Source organism: Hakea prostrata, chromosome 2 (genome assembly GCF_041222555.1).
Source record: "Hakea prostrata isolate BN-2017 chromosome 2, UWA_Hpros_2, whole genome shotgun sequence".
NCBI lineage: Eukaryota > Viridiplantae > Streptophyta > Magnoliopsida > Proteales > Proteaceae > Hakea > Hakea prostrata.
The window spans coordinates 72856838-72876178 of NC_142601.1; the positions used below are offsets into that span (position 1 = coordinate 72856838).

Here is a 19341-nt window from a genome sequence, read left to right on the forward strand (position 1 = left end):
GTGGCTCCGCCACTGCCCACCCCCATAAAAGGTAATAAATTACCACATAGGCAACTTGATAATAAAAAATAATAATAAGAAAAAACTCCCATGTTCTAAATAAAAATACTATTACATACAGAGAAATATTTTAAAAAAATAAAGATTTCAAGCCCTCATACGATTTTCTTAATGCATTTTGTAGTGTCTTACTTATCGTCGTTCGAAATTGATCGAAGTCTATAAATTTTAACTTGATAGAACCATTGACTTTTAGGTCACATTTAATGTACGTACCTAGTTTGCATTATTGAAATATTCTAGATCTATAGCACATTTTGAAGCCAATTCGTCTTTGTTTATTCTCTTCAATATATATTTTAATGCACTGAAAAATCTCTAGTTAAAAGCATACCAAACACTACTCAAGAGGTTGTATTGAATACATTTTACCTAAAATATTAAGGGCATTTTTGGTATCAATTATTATTCTCATTTTCTAATATTGTTTATTTTTTTTAATATTTATTTTAAAATTTATTTTAGCTTACAAGAATATAGAAATATATTTCCCCCACCCTAAAAAAATTCATTAAATAGACTAGACCGCATTGTACCATACCGTACTATATCGAAATTGAATTTCTTCGGTACGGTTCTGGTTTCAAGTACTCATATCGTCTGTTTGTATAGCAACAGTACCGAATTTATACCGTACCAAATTAAGGGATATAAATGTAATTTTACAATTAAAATACTTTACCTTTACTCAATCCCTAATTCTCTGTTTGAAATTTTCATTTTGTCTTTCACTCATCTTTTTAGATTTACTTATTTTGTCTCTATTAATTAGATTTATTTGTTTTGTCTCTATTAATATTATATTCTATCAATTGTTTGATCGCAATTTCATTAGGATCTTAATGAACTAATAACAAAAATGACATGGGTTCGTTCGTACAAAAATTATACTGCACTAGATACCGTGTTTAAACCGTTTTCCCGCACCGATTTAATATTGAAACCATATAGAACCGTTTTTGCAAATACAAAAATCGTAATTTACTGTGTAAATTCGGTACAATACGGTTCTGGTTTTCGGTATTCAAAGTTGGTATCGTACCAAATTATCGAAACCGTACCGATTGACACCCTTAAGTGGACCACACAGTAATGTTGGTCCCCTTAGTGCAATATATTAATATTAATACTTCTGAGTCCTAACCCGACTAACACAGTTAATCGCCGTTAAATATATTCAAATTTCAAACATGGATGGATCAAAATGCCTTCCAAGTTATTTAATACATTGTATTATTATATTTCTTTTTCTTTTTCTTTTTTTAGATATATATATATATATAATGCTTAATGACCAATTATCTCTTTTTAAAACTATATATTAACACAATGTATTAAATTATTCAAGGGGCACTTTCATTTTTTCAGGTTTGAAATTTGAATATTCATAACAGCAGCTAACAGTGCTAGTCTGCTTGCTACTCACGTATAATATATTGCATGAAAGGGACCCAACATTAGTTTATCGTCCACTAAAGAGACCTACACATAAAAAACTCTTTTAAAGAGAAAAAAATAAAAAGAAAAAGAAGCAACAAAACAAACCCTAATGTGGTTCAATTTGAGTTCCAAATTGGTTTTCGAACATTAGCAACTCTTTTGGAGCGAACCAAAATCAAATCAAACACTTGAACCAAACTGAGTGACCAATCCAGAAAGAAACTAAAGAACCATTCAACTGTCACAACAACAGGGTAACGACTTAGACATTGTCGACCATGAATGCCGAGGTGTTATCTTGGGACCCACCATGATTCATGAGAGCTTTTCTACGATGTAGCACATTACTTTTTTTGGTTAAAAGAGATTTTATTCAGGAGCAAAGCTCGAAGAAGAAATGATACAAAGATCTTTCAACTACGGAGTGGAAATAGACACTAAAGTTGTGCTCCTAGCCAACCTTGCCTTCCTAGCTAGGTTATCCTGTTACCGGCAATTGAGTTTGCCAACCTAAGAACATGCTAGAAAACACGTGACTCAAATCTACTCTTCAGAAACAGGATATCATCTAAAATAGGCCTAATTGTGATATGAGAGGACCACTGATCTTTAGAAATATGGCTGATAACTACTAAACAATTTGATTGTATTATAATCTTATATAGCCCATTTTCAGCTGCTTCAACTAAAGCTCTTCTAATTGCTAGTGCCTCCCCTTTTGTGCTGCTGCCAAAGCTTTGAAATTTTGATATGGCAAATACTGGTCTTCTCTGGAAGTCCCTATAAATAATTCCTAGACCTCCTTTAGATTCACCTTTCTTCCAAGATGCATCACAATTAATCTTGATAAGGGAGAGTCCATAAAATTGTTTTAGGTTGAGGAGACCTTGCTGTATTTGTTTTTCCATATTTAGCACAATACACGCAAAATTTTGAATCTTTCATGAAACATACACGAAAGGAACATCGAGCCGTCACATTGGATTATCCTATCTTCTTGACCTAGTCAATCATTTCTCACGATTCCAAGATAAAACAGTACCACGTGTCGAAATAGGATGAACACTCTAGTGTAGCGCTTGTGTGGAATCCTGTCTACGACATATCTTTTACAGGACCCCACAAGCCACAGGATAAGAGTACCCTCGAACTAAGTCAGAAATCAAGACCACTCCTACGGCTGTCATGCACTCCACGCAAGTGGTGGGGCCCACATCACCAAAACCAGTCAATAATCGCATTGGGGCCCACCTTGACAGAACAGCATAAACATATAAAAACACCTTTCAAGTTTCACCAATCACCACTTGAAATTAAATTTTATTTATTTTTTGCTAATATTCTATTTCAAGTTTTAAAATTCATAACTTTTTTTAATGTTCAAGATACGAAATGACATTCTTACCCCTCAAACCCAGAGAACATAAATATTTTTGGTAAATGAGAAAACGTAATAAAAAAGTTAACGTTTTTAATTGCTAGTTTAATCTATTTTACAAAATCGAATCTTCGAAATAAACGGCTGATGCCAGAAAATTCTCTCTCTCTCTCTCTCTCTCTCTCTTTTCTCTCTCTTTCTCCACTCGCTTTTTCTCAGACTCAAAAGACCATGTTTGAGCTGTGTTTCAGCCTTCCAGGAAACGCTATATCGAGCTTCGAGACACTCGTTGATGCAGAGGTTCTATTTCCAGCATCACAGAAAAGGTACGCGCGAGTTCCCTTTGCAGCAATCCCTTTAACTTGCAATTCTGCAGTGTAAACTACGAAGAGCCGTGGGGTGGAGTTATCCTCGGAAATGCATTAAGGAGTAGGTTTTGACTGAAATTATGAGAATTTGGAGCTGGTTTAAGAAATTTTGGCGCTTTGAAGAAGAGATGCATTTATTCGAGACTGACCTCCAGCTGCTGCTCTGCATTCATTAGTGGGTACTTGGGATTTTAATGGCTTTCTTCTTTCTGTAGCTGAGATTGGTTATTCCAAGCTGACCCCACCTGGGAATTCGTAATGACAGTTAAGTTAAAAGTTTCTAAAAGGGTGATCTTCAGTTGTTAATTTTTTTTCCGGCTGGGTTTGTGGATTCTGTTGAGACCAGAAGACTAGTGATGTTGATGGCATGGATGGATGGTTCTTGAGATTTCAAGTTTCAACTTCGTGGATTTACCGCTCTTCTTCTGGGGTCTTCTAAGTTTTCTTCTTTTGGGTTATCAATTGGGAAGAAGGAACGATGATTGGAAGAGCAGGTAGTGAATCAGGTGCCAAACTTGTGGTTTCAATGTCTTCGATATCACTTGATGATGAAGCTACTAATAGAGGTAACATGTGGGATTTGGAGCAAAAGCTTGATCAGCCCATGGACGAGGAGGCTGGGAGGATCAAAGATATGTACAGAGAAAAGGTGAGGGATAATAGGAGTGTACTGTTTATAATCCAATCGTTTTTAATCCTACTTTTTCTAGGGAACTGTTTTCATGGCTGATTTGTCCAATTGAAGTTCTGGTGTTTGGTGGTCTGTTCGTTGCTCGTATAATTTTATAATAATGTTTAGGAGGATTTAAGCTGACTAAAGGATGTCTGGGAGTTCATTGGTCAGTTTTAGAGATTGCTGATTTATTTCCCTTTTCCTTTTGCATCTTTCTCCAGAAATTTTCGGCAATGTTAGTTTTGAGACTTGCATTCCAGAGTCTTGGTGTTGTATATGGAGACCTGGGCACATCACCCTTATATGTTTTCTACAATACATTTCCTCGTGGAATTGAAGATCCAGAGGACATCATCGGAGCTCTCTCACTGATTATATACTCACTAACTCTTGTTCCTCTTCTCAAGTATGTCTTTCTGGTATTGAGGGCAAATGATAATGGTCAAGGTAAACTAGTCTGTGACTGTGAACTAGCTATATTACTGTTTAATTCTGTTGAACTGACAAACTTTGGAGCAGACATAGAGCTTTCTGTACATCTAGACAGTCATATGTATAAAGATGTATATTAATAAATGCAGACGAAATTGGAAATTTAATGATCACTTTTGCTGCATGAAGTTCGATAGTTTAACGATGCATTCCATTTGTGCAGTAGTTGTCAAGGAATCGCCTAGGCATCCAGGTGTTGCCTTGAAGCCTTGATTTCCTCTCCCCCCTTTGGGTGCCTTGCTCGCTTTGGCACCTTGACAGCTACTGTTTCCATCTTGCAATGTCATCATATTATAGATTCCATCTCGTGATTAAGATTATTTTTTCCCACACCTGATTATGTTTCTTTGTTATGAGTTTTAACTAACTGCCTCCAAGGATATGTCATGATTTATCTGGTGGCAAATATTAGTGGAATTCTAAAAACAAATTTTGAAAGTAGGAATTGCTTTGTAGTTAAATGAATGTGCAACAACTATGGCACCCCTATATAAGATTCTTTCTAACAATAAATTGTACACCTTTTCCACTAAGTTGATGTTGATAAAATCACGATAGTATTCATTAATCGTATCGTCTCAAGTTAATAAATGGCCTCCAATGATTATGCAGCATTACAGCAACCTACTACCTTCTATTTATATTGACAGTAATAGTTATATCTTTCCAAATTCTCATGTTCTGTGCTTTGCAGGTGGAACATTTGCTCTTTATTCATTACTCTGCCGACATGCAAAGGTGAACACTATACCAAACCAGCACAAGAAAGATGAAGAGCTAACAACATACAGCCGACATGTATTCCCTGAGAATTCAGTTGCTGCAAAAACAAAGAGATGGTTAGAGGGACATGAATACAAGAAGAATGCACTTCTTATTCTTGTTCTTGTTGGGACATGCATGGTGATTGGGGACGGGATTCTAACCCCAGCCATATCAGGTATTTCATTTTCCATGTTTGAACTGTTTAGAGTTCATCTTTCAATTTTTTTTTTTATTTTTTCCCCATAAATTTTCATTGAGGTTAGGAACTTTCCTGGTTTAGACATGGATATGGAGTTTAGGTTTGATTCTAATACATTTTGCATTGGAAACATACGTTATTAAGTTTGTACTCCAAAGGACTTCTCCATCTTCTTTCCAATGGTTGTATTCTTTAACTGTATATGGTGAAATTAGTATGAAGTCCGCTAAGACTGAATCAAATCTGTCTTTAGGTCCACCATATCTCTCTGGGCCACATGAGCCTTCTTAGTATCGTGGCCATTCAAGGATTATAACCTTCAGCACCTTTTCTTTACTTGTCCCCTTTCCCACCTTCTTTGGGGAAAAACCTTAGCTTCCATTTGGCCCCATTCGAGACGCTCTTTTGGTTTCACTCAGGATTGGCATTGGATTTTGAGACTCTATTCTGGGTCGTTCATTTGTGATCGGGTTGGCAAGTTGGTATTCAGTGCATCCATTCATCATCTGTGGTGGGAGTGCAACCTCAAGAGATGGACATCCAAATCTTACTTTATTAACATGATTTGGAAAGCCATTTATTTTTATGTTTCTTCTAGGCTACAGTCTACACCCCATCCCCATCCCCCAGTTAGTGACACCCCAAGGAACAGGCTTATTGTTGTTACCTGGGGCCTTACCTCCTCCTTTCAGCCTCTCCCTTTAAGATTGAATTCCCCCCCCCCCCTTCGTTTCTCCTTGTTGGTTAATATATTTTTTGTTCATCCAAAAAAAGAAAAAGAAAAAAAAAACACTAAGAATTCAAAGATGTATCCGTCTTGGCTGAGGAAGATATTTTCCATTGGTATTTCTCAGGCACAAATTCGGCATTTTTTCTGTTTGATTAGGTTAGTAGCCCTTTCAATCCTATAAAGCATTGAAAGGGATCAGGTCTGCTTTAGATGTTATATTTTATCCCACCAATACTGGCTAATGCATTACAAACTAGTCGTCATGGTTACGAGTCTCTGCATACTTTATGACCCTACTGGACCCTGAAGTGGTGGGAGCCCCTTGCACCGGATAGGCCCTTTGTTTTTCATTGCTGGCTAATTCCAGCCCTCTGATGACTGAGCTATATAACTGGGAATCAAATGTTTTCTGATGCTATTGGCTCATGTGACCTCATATGATGGCTATCCATTTTCTAGTCGGACAGGATTTAACGTTTTTCAGTGACAAAAACAGAATTAAGATTTTCTATCCCATATTCCTATCATAATTAGGATATGTATTGCTAAGCTACTTTTGCTTTTAAAAGGTTTGTCTATAATTATTTATGTTTTAGTCTTTTTCCTTTTTTGGGTATATTTTTTAATCTTTTTAATATCCTGGTCAAGGAGTGCCTGTTATTACTTTGTATTGATTAGGATTTAACGTTTTTCAGTGACAAAAACTGTATTAAGATTTTCTATCCCATATTCCTATCATAATTATGATATGTATTGCTAAGCTACTTTTGCTTTTGGAAGGTTTGTCTATAACTATTTATGTTTTAGTCTTTTTCCTTTTTTGGGTGCATTTTTTAATCTTTTTAATATCCTGTTAAGGAGTGCCTGTTATTACTTTGTATTGATTACAATATGAATCTTTCCAGTACCAATATAATTCATTTACCTATAAAATAAAATTAGGCTAAAAGGATGCATGATGTGCACGTCTCTCATGCTAGCAGAATGGAGTAAATCCCATCCTCTAATATGATTGGTACAGGTCCTGCTGTTTGAAATTCCGCCCCTTTAAAATCCCACCCCCTATTAAAGGGGTGGGATTCATTTAGCCGTCAATGTAACACGCATGTTATGCTCCCAGCAATCCATTAAATTGTCATAATCTTTTGATTTTTTTTTTCTGACTGAGCTTGCCAAATATCATAACCTACAGTATCTTCTCCAGAGTGCCTTGAAATAACCTTGTTTAAATCTCTTTTATCATCATATTCCGTACTTGTTACTCAGTTCAACTGTTCTTCTATTTCAAGGTCCTAAAAATGCTATCACGAAGTACTTATGGATGTGGAAACTTTTTCTCTGTAATGCAGTTAAATGATGCTGAACCAGAACCTTTATTTATTGATTCTTTTTTTTCTTCTTTTTTGGTATGCTGTAGTGCTTTCAGCTGCTGGGGGAATAAAGATAGACCACCCTCATATGAGTAACGGTACTTTTTGCTTCTGAGGCATACATGCAGTTGTTTTAGCTATTTTGCTTCTTATTCCTTCAGTAAGAATCAACTATCTTGTTTTCTTTTTGGGATCTGAAATTTGATTCTTTTATTTTTGTCTGTTGTGCAGATGTAGTTATCATTGTTGCTGTGATAATTTTAGTAGGTTTGTTTAGTATGCAACATTTTGGAACAGATAGAGTTGGATGGCTGTTTGCTCCAATTGTCCTCCTTTGGTTTCTCCTCATTGGAGGTATTGGTGCATTCAACATATGGAAGCATGATAGCACTGTTCTAAAAGCTTTCTCCCCAGTTTACATTGTTCGGTACCTCAGGCGAGGAGGGAAAGATGGTTGGACCTCTCTTGGAGGGGTCATGCTTAGTATCACAGGTCATCTTTCTCTGTTATGCTAAGCATTTTCTTCTCAGACTAATCTATGCAAAGAATCTGATGGAAACAAACTGAATCATAAGAAAATAGTTGGAACTTCTCACTGTTGCAGGGACAGAAGCACTCTTTGCAGACCTAGGACATTTCCCAGTGTTGGCTGTTCAGATTGCATTCACAGTGATTGTGTTCCCTAGCCTTCTTTTAGCCTACTCAGGACAAGCTGCTTATCTTATGAAAAATCGGGACCATGTGGGAGATGCATTTTATCGTTCAATTCCAGGTTTGTTCTGATTTCACACTTCTCATTACATTTACTCCATGTTGTAGACTTGTAGTTAATGTATACAGTCATAGAAATTGGTTTTTGCCTACTTTGTAGGGGGTGTATACTGGCCTATGTTTATTGTTGGAACATTGGCTGCTATTGTTGCTAGTCAAGCTACCATATCTGCAACATTCTCAATTATCAAACAGGCCCTAGCACTAGGCTGTTTTCCAAGAGTTAAGGTTGTTCATACATCAAAGAAGTTCCTTGGTCAGGTATATATTCCTGAGATGAATTGGATCCTGATGATTCTCTGTATTTCTGTCACTGCTGGATTCAAAAATCAGAGCCAGATTGGAAATGCATATGGTAAGTTTTTCTATTTGATTTCATGCAATGTATTTGCGTTATTCCAGAATTTTTCTTATTCGTGCTTATATTCACCATAAACTTGCTACCTCACAACGAAATTCCCCTAGAAAACCAATGCACTGAGACCTCTCCAGTAGTCAAATCATCTTGAAGTTGTGTCTCAGAAATCTGGAAAATCAGTAACTAAATTTCATTGAATGAAGAGACATTTCCTGTACATGAGTCCCAGTCTTTTGGAGGTTATAAGATCCAGGAAGGTCTGATGAGTAGCTGGAAGCTTTTAAAAGATTCATACATCGGATCTTTGCCAGTATCTTCTGGAAAGTCTTCAGTGACCAAGTGAATTTGTAAGATAATACAAGATCAGATGGATCTTTTGATTGCTAGATTTTATGCTGGTTGTTGCAGATTTTATATTGAAGACGCTAACACATGAATATTGTGATGGGTCATACTAGAAATCCATACTGCAACTAGGCTGGTTGCAGACTTTACAGCAATGTCTCAGAAACTTGATTTGATTTATTATTATTCAAATCTTCATGGAAGGGAATCGAGTCATCATAGTTTAATTCCTTACTGCCACACACCACTGCACACAACCCCCCCAAATCCTGTAACCCCAAATAAAAAAGAATTAACAACATAAAGAACTTGAAAGTCCTAACATTTTTAATCTGCCATGGCATGGTTAGCCGGCCCGCATGAGTAACACTTGCTTTCAATTTCTAGACACAATCAAATGAAATGAACGAGAATTCTTTCACATCAGTTTGAAGAATTGCTTAAATGCAGATATCTACCTTCTGTTAATCCTCTCGACTTCTGAAAGTGTGTTTTTTTTTTTTCATTTCCCCTCCCCGGCTTAGGATCCACATCACATTGATAGATCTTTTTGTGTCAAAAATAGGAACAGCGGTTGTGGTAGTCATGCTGGTGACAACATCTCTCATGATTCTGATCATGTTGCTTGTTTGGCATTGCCATTGGAGTCTGGTCCTGCTCTTCACTGTTTTATCATTAGCTGTGGAACTATCATTCTTTACGGCTGTACTGTTCAAGATTGATCAAGGTGGTTGGGTCCCACTTGTAATTGCATCCGGATTTCTGATCATCATGTATACTTGGCATTATGGAACAGTAAAGCGTTATGAATTTGAGATGCACAGTAAGGTTTCCATCGCATGGATTCTTGGGCTAGGTCCCAGTTTGGGGTTGGTCCGAGTCCCTGGTATAGGCTTTGTGTACACCGAATTAGCTAGCGGGGTACCTCACATTTTCTCTCACTTCATCACCAACCTTCCTGCTATCCATTCAGTTGTTGTTTTTGTATGTGTGAAGTACCTTCCTGTGTACACAGTGCCTCAAGAAGAGAGATTCCTTGTAAAACGGATTGGGCCTAAGAACTACCATATCTTTCGATGTGTTGCAAGGTATGGTTACAAGGATCTCCACAAGAAGGATGATGACTTTGAGAAGATGCTTTTTGACAGCCTTGTGCTATTTGTCCGGCTTGAGTCGATGATGGAAGGATGTTCGGATTCAGAAGATTACAGTTTGAATGGTGTGCAAAACATTGATGGTCTGCAAAGCATGCAGTCAGGGGACTTCCGGCTAACAGATAACAACAGTACATTCACCTCCAACGTGGAACGCACAATATCAGACGAGGATGCAATCGTTCCTACTAAGTCTCCATTGGCAACCAACAGTGTGAGGTCACTGGGGCAAAGCAGCCAGAATGAAATGGGCGAGTTGGACTTTTTGAACAATTGCAGAGATGCTGGGGTGGTGCACATACTAGGAAATACAGTGATAAGGTCAAGAAGGGGTTCAAGGGTATTTAAGAAGATTGCTATAGATTACATTTATGCATTCCTTAGAAAAATTTGCAGGGAAAACAGTGTGATCTTCAATGTTCCTCATGAGAACCTCTTGAATGTGGGGCAGATATTTTCTGTTTAATTTTTTGGGGCTAGTTTAATAATAGAGATCCATGATTACATGTCTTCACTTGGTTTCAGCATTGTCTATCGTATGGTGTCGCTGGCTGAAAACATTTTAACGGCAATGGCTGTTGTCAGGTAGGGACGGCAAGGGAGTGGTTACATGGCTTCCCCAGCTACCTAGCAAAAACTAGAGCTGTGGAAATGATTTAGGCCATTTCATTATAATTCAAGGCGGCCTTGCTAGCGTTGCCCCATTTTGACGTATTGATCTTGGATTAAATTGTGATTGCCTCAACAGCTTTCTTGCAAAAGAGGCGGAAGCTGGGAATCACTCCCTTTCAGAGATAACAATTTGCTTTCCTGACGCTATTTAACCACACAAGAGGGTCTTGTGGGTAAAACTCACAACTGACCCAATGGAGTTTCAGCTCTAATATATTTTGTGAGTATTCAGAAGTGAATCTTTCCTTATTGTGTGCTAGGCAAGGCAGGGAGTTGATCTGACTGGTTCATATCCGTTTTCTGTCTCAGACGAGTCACCGCAAGGACAGGAGCCTTCCAAGCTGGTACGCCAATCCCTGCCTGTGCTGTAGACCTGGGTGGAGTTTTAGCTAACTTTCGTGTACGCCATTAATGACAAGGACAGTTTGCTCGCAGCGATTTTTAACCCTAGAAAAAGAAGTTTACACGCAGCGAATGCAGGAAATATTTTCCTTAAGAAAGTTATACAATCTTAGGTCATAGCTCACGCTGGTAAAGAATCGCGTCATACTCATATCTGACTTGGAAGGTCTAGGTCGTAAGTGAAGACCGTGAACAATCACTTTCGCATTCCAAACCTGACGCCAGAAAGCTTGAAGTTGTTGGAAGGTCTTTTGGTTAGCAGACTAGCGAGTAAAGCTATTGAAATTAATTAACTTTTTCACAACCAAATGTCCTTCGATGTACAAGAAGGGACTTAATAAGAGATCTTTGTCATGTTTTAGGGGTAAAAAGGTGAGGGAGGCTGCTAAGAGAATGGCGTGAAGAAATTGCAAAGAGGGTTGTTGCAACAGAAGGAACAGGGGAAATGGTTGGCTACAAGGCTTATCCACCCAAACCACACGAATTGACCACTAGGCCAATTTCAGCTTCAAATTCAACCATTTGCCCTCCCACTTAAGTCCATGAACTTCCCATAGTTATAGTGTAGGTCAAGGGGAGCAAGAAAGCCTCGCACTCTCTTCAGGAACCTAGGTAGAGATAATGGAAGTCAAAGGCATATTGGATTCACCTTCTGAAAATGCCACTCAGACCTTGCCATAAAATCAAGTATTACTAGATACTAAATCCTGCCACTGCAAGTCTATAACAGAATAATATTCATGACCAAGACATAATACACAACACTAACACCTGTCGCAATATTACCTAGAGAAGCACACATAATAGAAAGCCTTGTACATTTGATATATATCACTCTCTACCTAGTTGTAACATCAACACAGCAGGGACAGACCTTTGAAATAGTCCATACCCCAGGCGCCATCACACGTTGGTTTGCTGCTGCTGAGATTGCTGGGTTTGTTGCTGCTGAGGAGGGTGAGGCCATGGGATGCTAGGCACATATGGCACAGCCGGGCGAGGCTGGGAAGCATATAGCGCTGCTGCTGGGGCACCGACTTGGTGAGGAGGAGGCACATAGTAGTATGGGATAGAATCTGCTGGGGCGCCAACTGCGGGTACCCGGGGAATCCCTAGTCCTTCCTCCTTTAACTCGTCCCTTGGGACAATGTCAACCAGGAAGTCAAATATGTCCGTCCTCGTTATGGCAGCAGCAATGTCATTCTTCTGCAGTGTTCGTCGCTTGTTCTCCTCTGTATGGATCCATGATCTTAGTGTTAATTCCAAGATGAACATCTCACAGGCCTTTGCAAATACAACAGGAGCCTCAGCTGATATCATCCGGACATCCTCATCAGCCTTCATAATCTTCTTGATCCGTGCAAGCGGAAGGCTGTGGTTCTTGAAATCAGTTGTTTGCTCAATTTCTTGGATCTGGTTGGACCAGAAAACTTGAAGTTGCTGCTGCTGCTGCTGTTGCTGTTGATGATGGAAGTGTTGAGCCTGCTGATACGCAAGCTGGTGTTGAGAAGCAGAGAAGGCAGCTGCCGGCTGGGTTGAGGTAACTGCTACTGCAGGCGCACCTGACACCACCATGGGTCCAGCTTGGTAGGGGGTTGAGTAGGATACTTGACCTGCACTTGCTCCTGTCACTGGGTGTTGCTGCTGCTGGTCTTCAGACTGATCCATTCCCAATATCTAGAAGTATCCTTTGCCTTGTTCAACCTAGTTGCCTCCAATCATCACTTCAAAAATGTAAAGAAAGGCCCAAAGATGTAGCAGCAGCCTGGTACACAACCATTAAAATTTAGAAGATTCAGCGACTAAACAGAGTGCAACGAATATTTATGAGTGAATAAATAAAATATAAACACCTAACATCCCGAAGGGAAGAAAATACAACAAGAGTGGGGAGGGCAGCGGGGAGGGGGAGAGGGTGGTGAGCCCTACCTAAACAAGCCTGGGATTGTACAAAAGAGAACTTTCTAAGCTTTAGATAATAACAATGTGTCTGTTCCTTGGGTTATCTAAAAGAGGTTTGACAGGTAAAAGAGAGTTTATCAGAGTCATTGGGGGCAGAAAGATAACATGATAGGGGTGGGAAGAATCACACAAGATCAAGCTAGACAAGCACATATGACACATCAAATTTGAGATCTTATTGCACAATAGCACAGTACTAAACCAATATGAATTGAAGAAAACCCAATCCTAACTTGCAGAGTCAAACTAATTAGGAAAACAAATCCCAGTAGCTATATCCTACATAGCTATCAAAATAAAATCTTGAATGTTAATCCCAAGATAGATATAAATAAATTTCCCAATCTTCGCCTAGGTTCCCAGATTTGGATTGGTCCGAGGTAGTGCACCCACATCACACCCCCAAATTAAAATATATATAAAAAAAAATTAAGTAAGAAAATGACAAAAGACCACATTAACGCCACTTTTGCATACCATCTTACCAAGTCAAAGCCTAAAAATAAAAAATAAAAAATAAAAAAGCATTTTCAAACACATTACCAAGTTTCAAATCTTTAGTTCCAATTCTCAGCTCAGTTAACCCACACATGACTTCACAGAAGAATTCCATTAGCACTTCATCAAGTTCAAAGGAGAGAGAGAAAGAAAAAGAGGGGGGGAGGGGTTGGTGTACTACAAGACCTTCCGGGTAAAGATTGGATAATGCGGATGTAGCACCAAACAGGTCTATTTTCCTTTAGAATCAACAACCGATGGTTGATATGGGTGTTGGAAGCTAAACATTTGGGCCCATAGAATAGGGAATAGGTCCATTTCTGACATTTCCCTCTGGATGAAGGACACAAGTCTATCAATCACATCCAAAGGTTGAGGTAAGATTTAGATAATAGAAAAGTTTCTATTTTAATTTAATCTGAACCATAGGATGTGACTGATGGACATCTGTCCTTCATCCAAAGGGAAATAGATGGTCCATTTCTTTGTCATAAATGGACCTGATAAAAATCCCATAGAATAGGCTCATTACACCACATAAACATATTAAATAAAGGTCAAACACCCATATGTAAATTATTAATTTAATTGATCCAAATTGAGTTATATGAGAGGAGTTTTTTTCCCCCCAATTTTAAGCGCCTTATTTTAAGTCTAGTAGTTTGTTGAGTTAGTTTCTAAATTCGAGTTAGAATCTGGCTTTGAGTCCAAATCAGATTAGGAATCCAGCATATTATGTATTAATGGAACCCCTCCACTTGATGGGGGAGAGATCAGACTGAATATTGAATAAGAAAGCTTTTCTTCGAGTAATTCCCTGTGTGTTTGTTAGTAAGTCCTCAATTGGGAATTGAAGATCCAAGGCTAAGAAGGGTTCTAAAGGAGAAACCAAGCCTACACTCCTGCAACTGGTTGATGATCAAAGATCAATCTTTCATTCTCCATCTGAATATTCCATCCTCAAGGCTCCATTAAGGTACTCCTGGCAGCCTACAGAATTCCTATCATCCTTTTTTCTATTTTTCTTGAATTTTATTAAATTTTTGGAGTTCCCAAGACAACCAAAGTCAGATCTTGCCAACCTAACCATTCTCTGTCCCATACTATATATATCATACCTCCAACCCAAGAGATCTCGGATGTCTGTTTGACCTCTGCTATGACAATCCAATTTCAAGACATAGGTACTTTCTTGAATTTCCACTCTCTAAAACCCCAAAACAAGAACCCTTATATCTCCCAATTTAACCCCCAACAAAACTTAGTGGATCATATGCCTATATCATTACCCACATCCCTTGAAGCCCCATCCTTTTCGACCCATATCTCAAGAACCTGCCCCATTCCACCATTCTAAATTTTTCCAAAACTAACACCCCCCCCCCCCCATCATTCTTGATACTACCTCATTCAAATTAACCAACCATGAAATTCAGAGGCCACTAGTTCAAACCCAATCAAGGTCATATAATCTATCCCATATCCCATAACTGAAATATCAAGAAACTCTCCCTTTGTCACATATCAGTTTGTTCTGTTAAAAGATCTCGGAAGAAGTGCCCTACAATAAGTGGGGCTACATCACTGGCCTCTAGAAGAATTTATCTATTCTTGCCCTTAAACTCATAACATTCTTTTCATCACTATAAGAGAATATATACAGCTTGATCCCTCCCAACCTCTGAAGCAAGCCTGCAATCATTAAATATTTACGTTCATCACATCAGATCCAAATCACATTGAAGTACTAGATCTCCAATCCAGGATAAATAAATTCTGATCCATCTTAATACAGGACTTCTGTATCAGCCCTAGACTATTACATTCCATGCATCTCTGTACTAAATTTTGATAGATTAACACCAAAATTATTTTTCCCGAAATTTATCTCAAAGGATGAAATAAATATCCTAAATATTATTATTTTCATGTTTGAAGTTATGATTCTCTGATGTAGATCAAAATATGAAGAAAACATGACCGAACACTGTCCATAGTACAGTTTACATGAACAGTGCCACAATGCATACTGCCTTGAATAAGGATGCTTTCAGAAGTCAGAATTTTCAAGCATGGCAGCTATATTTTCCAGAAATTTTCTATTTTATTTATGAATCAAATATATATTTATTTAGTTTCCTAATTAGATTGGGACTGTGATGCTCGTAATTTGGGCTGTAGTGTACGGCTGAGCAGAAGAGAACAAAGACTGATGACGAAGCAGTTATGGTTATTGGTTATAGCTGCCAGACTAGCTAGAAGAGACTGTGGGGTGAGAGGATAATGGGCTGAGATTCTGAGAAAATCTGGCTGAGAGACCCAAACTTAACCCCTTGCTCCTTTCTTTCTCTTCTATTCCGCCTTCTTCTTATCCTTTTTCTTTAATGATCTCTCTTCTTATGCAAACTGGAGGAAAAGGAAACAGAACAACAACAATAGAGTTTCAGTTATCCAATTTGTCAATCCTAATTATGCTGACCCTGAAATCAACTCACTGGCTTCCCTGGTTCAGTATATAATACTTCTGCATTGTTCTCTTTCAAGAAGTCCACCAGTCTGTCCATGTCAGAAAATGTAACCTGACATGATTGTAACATACTATCATCTAAGGAAGTGATTAGTGAAACCAATAAGGTTGGTGCTGAAAGTGAGAGAAATGGATTGTGCATGTCGATTTAGAATATGACTAACACTGGCAAACATGTAAAAATACAGCAGTACAGTACAGAAGGGGGGAAAATTGTTTCCATTTATTCACGCACACATATTCTATAACCCTTCACTAAGTGGTTCCCCCCCCCCCCCCCCCCCCCTCAACCCCAAAAAAAAAAAAAAACTGGTGGTAACTGCAGAATGACAATGAGAATTCAGATAGGGAAAGGTGATGAGGTGAGAGGGATTGACAGGGAAGGCAATGAGTGGACGTATGACATGAAAGGAAATAGATCCTTTGGCTTTAGAACGACTTGGTGCAGAGCCAGTTTTAAGAGGAGTAAGTAATCTGAGAAGGGGATACCAGAATTGCACAGGCAGAGAGAGAATCGCAAGATAGGACGAGGAAGAAGAAAATTGTACAATCACTTTGGCCACCAAGCACCCACCAACATTTCACTATTCCATTCTTCAAATCTTCAAATTCTAATTAAACTGTTACATGTGCCAAAATAGAAAAGAAACCCAAATGAAAACAAATATATTCTAATTTGGAAATTCAAATTAAGTATTCAACCAAAACCTAGTAACCATCTCCTACTTAAGCTATCAAAATAAAATATCTCATTTTAATACGAAAGTAAAAATAAATAAAATTTCTAAATATCTTACACCAAATACCTAAATTGGACCTGTTTTACCTCCATTGGATTCACCACTTTGTGTCACTCCAAGGCAGTGGACCTGCATCGTACAATCTTTGACTGCCCCATGCGTCGATTTATGTATTTCTAGTACCAGCTCAAGTTACTTCACACTTGATCGCATGTTGTCGAACAATGACAAGATCACATGGAAAACAATATCCTAAATCAACACAATTATCAAATTTGAGAGGAAAAAGAATTAGCACCTCTAACCATGTTGGAAGGGATTCGAGACTTAAGTCAAATGCAGCATACTTCTAAGCTCTAAGCAGGCCTGATTTAGGGTCCCCCCCCCCCCCCCCAAAAAAAAAAAAAAAACTTTCTAACCCGTCAAATTTGCACCATCACTCATATCTAATCTAGAAAAACATTGAAAACAAGATTCTATGCCAATCACAGAAGTTGGCAGAAGATTCTATGCCAATCACAGAAGTTGGCAGAGAGATCTTTTAATTTGTAACACGTAGTCTCCAACACCTCACCCCATGGGATGAATTAGGTTGGAATACAATCAAAATGCTGCATCACCAAAATAAATGATGTCTTTGCAACACAAAACAGAGCTACATGAACTCAGCCGACCACAGGGCATGCATGAAAGGATAACATAAACATGCATGTTTAAGCAACACAGTTTCCAACGATTTTCTGCTTTCTACAGAAAGTATTTGCATTGATTAGACTTTCAACCAACATAACCTAGATACATGACTTGCCTCCATGGAAGAAGTCATGGGAACCCTTCAAAGAATAATCCAACTAGTTATGTTGGAAAAGCACAGCAGTGTTGACACCACCCAGCACCACCTTGACACAAGGAGACGGTACGGTGATCCAGCTTGCCTACCAAATCAACAACAAGGTTGTAGAAGGGCCAGAAATTTTATATCAGAAGACGCTCCCGACACACTAAATGACTCATAAACAAACGATGGCACTCAAGAATGTATCAAGAATCTCCTATTTCATCCTTCATACTTGATCTAGTCATATATCTGCACATGATCCGACTAAAAGAAAAGCCTAAATTTCGTGCATGTAGCCAGTACTTCTAAGTTCGCAAAATTGAAGTTCAATTATTCCAGCCCCACTGCCATTACAAACTAACGTACGATCAAACAAACACAATAACCACAGTTACAGTTTTAAACAAGCCTGAGAAGAAGAAATTTCCCCTTAATCGCCAGAAACCCTAACAAATGATAAAGAGTAACAAATAAACCAAAGTTTTTGCATATAAAAACCTGAAAGCTTTGAAATACACTCACACATCATGGTACATGAGGCAACCACAGACATTAAGAGGTTAAGGATTGCATAAGAGAGTTCTTACGAGGCCAAGCTTAAGCTCTGAAGAACTTCGTACCAGAAAAGAAAAGCTTTGAAGACCCGTGAAATGGTGAGCCCTAGAAAGAGGTGAAAAGGAGGGGAAGGGTCATTTAAACTTTGAATTTGAGAGTTGCAGGGAATCTGTCGCGAAAGGCACGTGTAAACAGAGAGAGTCAGAGCCGACCTAGATTCTGCACGTGGGCTATTGTCATTGGTGTATTGTCAGAAGCGTACGGAAACGGAGAGCGGCGGTTGGGGGCATTCTAGTCATTTCGGAATCGTACGGTAAAACTAAACTTCTGAAATACGCGAAATAAGACTGTGAGAGGAGAGGGGCAGTAGTGGGTCAAAAATTGGAAAGATTTTAATGGGCAGTGTGTGGGTCCCGCTCATTATACCTTCACATGCAAGGTGCAGTATGCGAATTGTACCAGATTTTGCCACTTGGTGCTTGTGGGTCCCGCAAAAGTTTTACGTGTCACCGAAAGCGTTATACTCGAGATGGAGTAAATTTGAACCGTTAAGTGAAACATTGATTTAACACTTAATAAGCCTCATGAAAAAAATCAAGAAAAAATAAAATAAAATTTTGACAATGAATTACCAGACTGAAGGCACTAAAGCTAAAGGTACTCGATGGTGTTCTTGTTGAACCAAATTAAAAATCTTCAGAATAATTCATTGTCAGTTTGGATTCAATGTTTTTTCGTCCTCTCTTTCATGGGTGGTTAAGAAATACGTAAAAACAATTCCACCTTCACCCATCTATATGGTAAATTGCAATAAGGTATTAGAAATATTTTAATCATATCATATATATTAAACAATTTAAGAAATATTTTGGTCCTTTTAAGTTTAAAATTTGAAAAAAATCTAAGGAGCTTGCTTATTTTGGGATCTAAATTTAAATTATTACTTTAAAGGAACCTAACATTAGTTTATACTTTATTAAGATGAACCACACCAAAAATTCAAAATACAAAATTATTTACTGTCCAAATCCAAAGAAGAAAAAG

At 38.2% G+C, this 19341-nt stretch overlaps 2 protein-coding genes across 8 annotated transcripts; one reads left to right on the forward strand and one right to left on the reverse strand.

Moving 5' to 3' along the window:
- The first annotated feature begins 3050 nt into the window (after positions 1-3050).
- LOC149026315 (putative potassium transporter 11) lies at positions 3051-10807 on the forward strand. Its single transcript, XM_089146592.1, has 8 exons — positions 3051-3895; positions 4141-4366; positions 5106-5351; positions 7523-7573; positions 7707-7967; positions 8080-8247; positions 8347-8601; positions 9515-10807. Exons 1-8 carry the CDS (start codon positions 3725-3727, stop codon positions 10567-10569), a joined length of 2433 nt encoding a protein of 810 aa, XP_089002718.1. The 5' UTR covers positions 3051-3724; the 3' UTR covers positions 10570-10807.
- A 962-nt stretch (positions 10808-11769) lies between these two features.
- On the reverse strand, positions 11770-18441 carry LOC149026316 (nuclear transcription factor Y subunit C-2-like). 7 transcript variants are annotated; one of them, XM_089146594.1, is made up of 3 exons: positions 18330-18441; positions 16991-17156; positions 11770-12942 (listed from the first exon to the last, which is right to left on the reverse strand). In XM_089146594.1, exon 3 carries the CDS (start codon positions 12843-12845, stop codon positions 12081-12083), a length of 765 nt encoding a protein of 254 aa, XP_089002720.1. In that variant the 5' UTR covers positions 12846-12942; positions 16991-17156; positions 18330-18441; the 3' UTR covers positions 11770-12080. The 7 variants fall into 7 exon arrangements, with proteins under 7 accessions (XP_089002720.1, XP_089002723.1, XP_089002724.1 ...); XM_089146597.1 differs by having other exon boundaries at positions 18363-18379; XM_089146598.1 differs by lacking the exon at positions 18330-18441 and adding an exon at positions 18265-18281.
- Between the last annotated feature and the right edge of the window lie 900 nt (positions 18442-19341).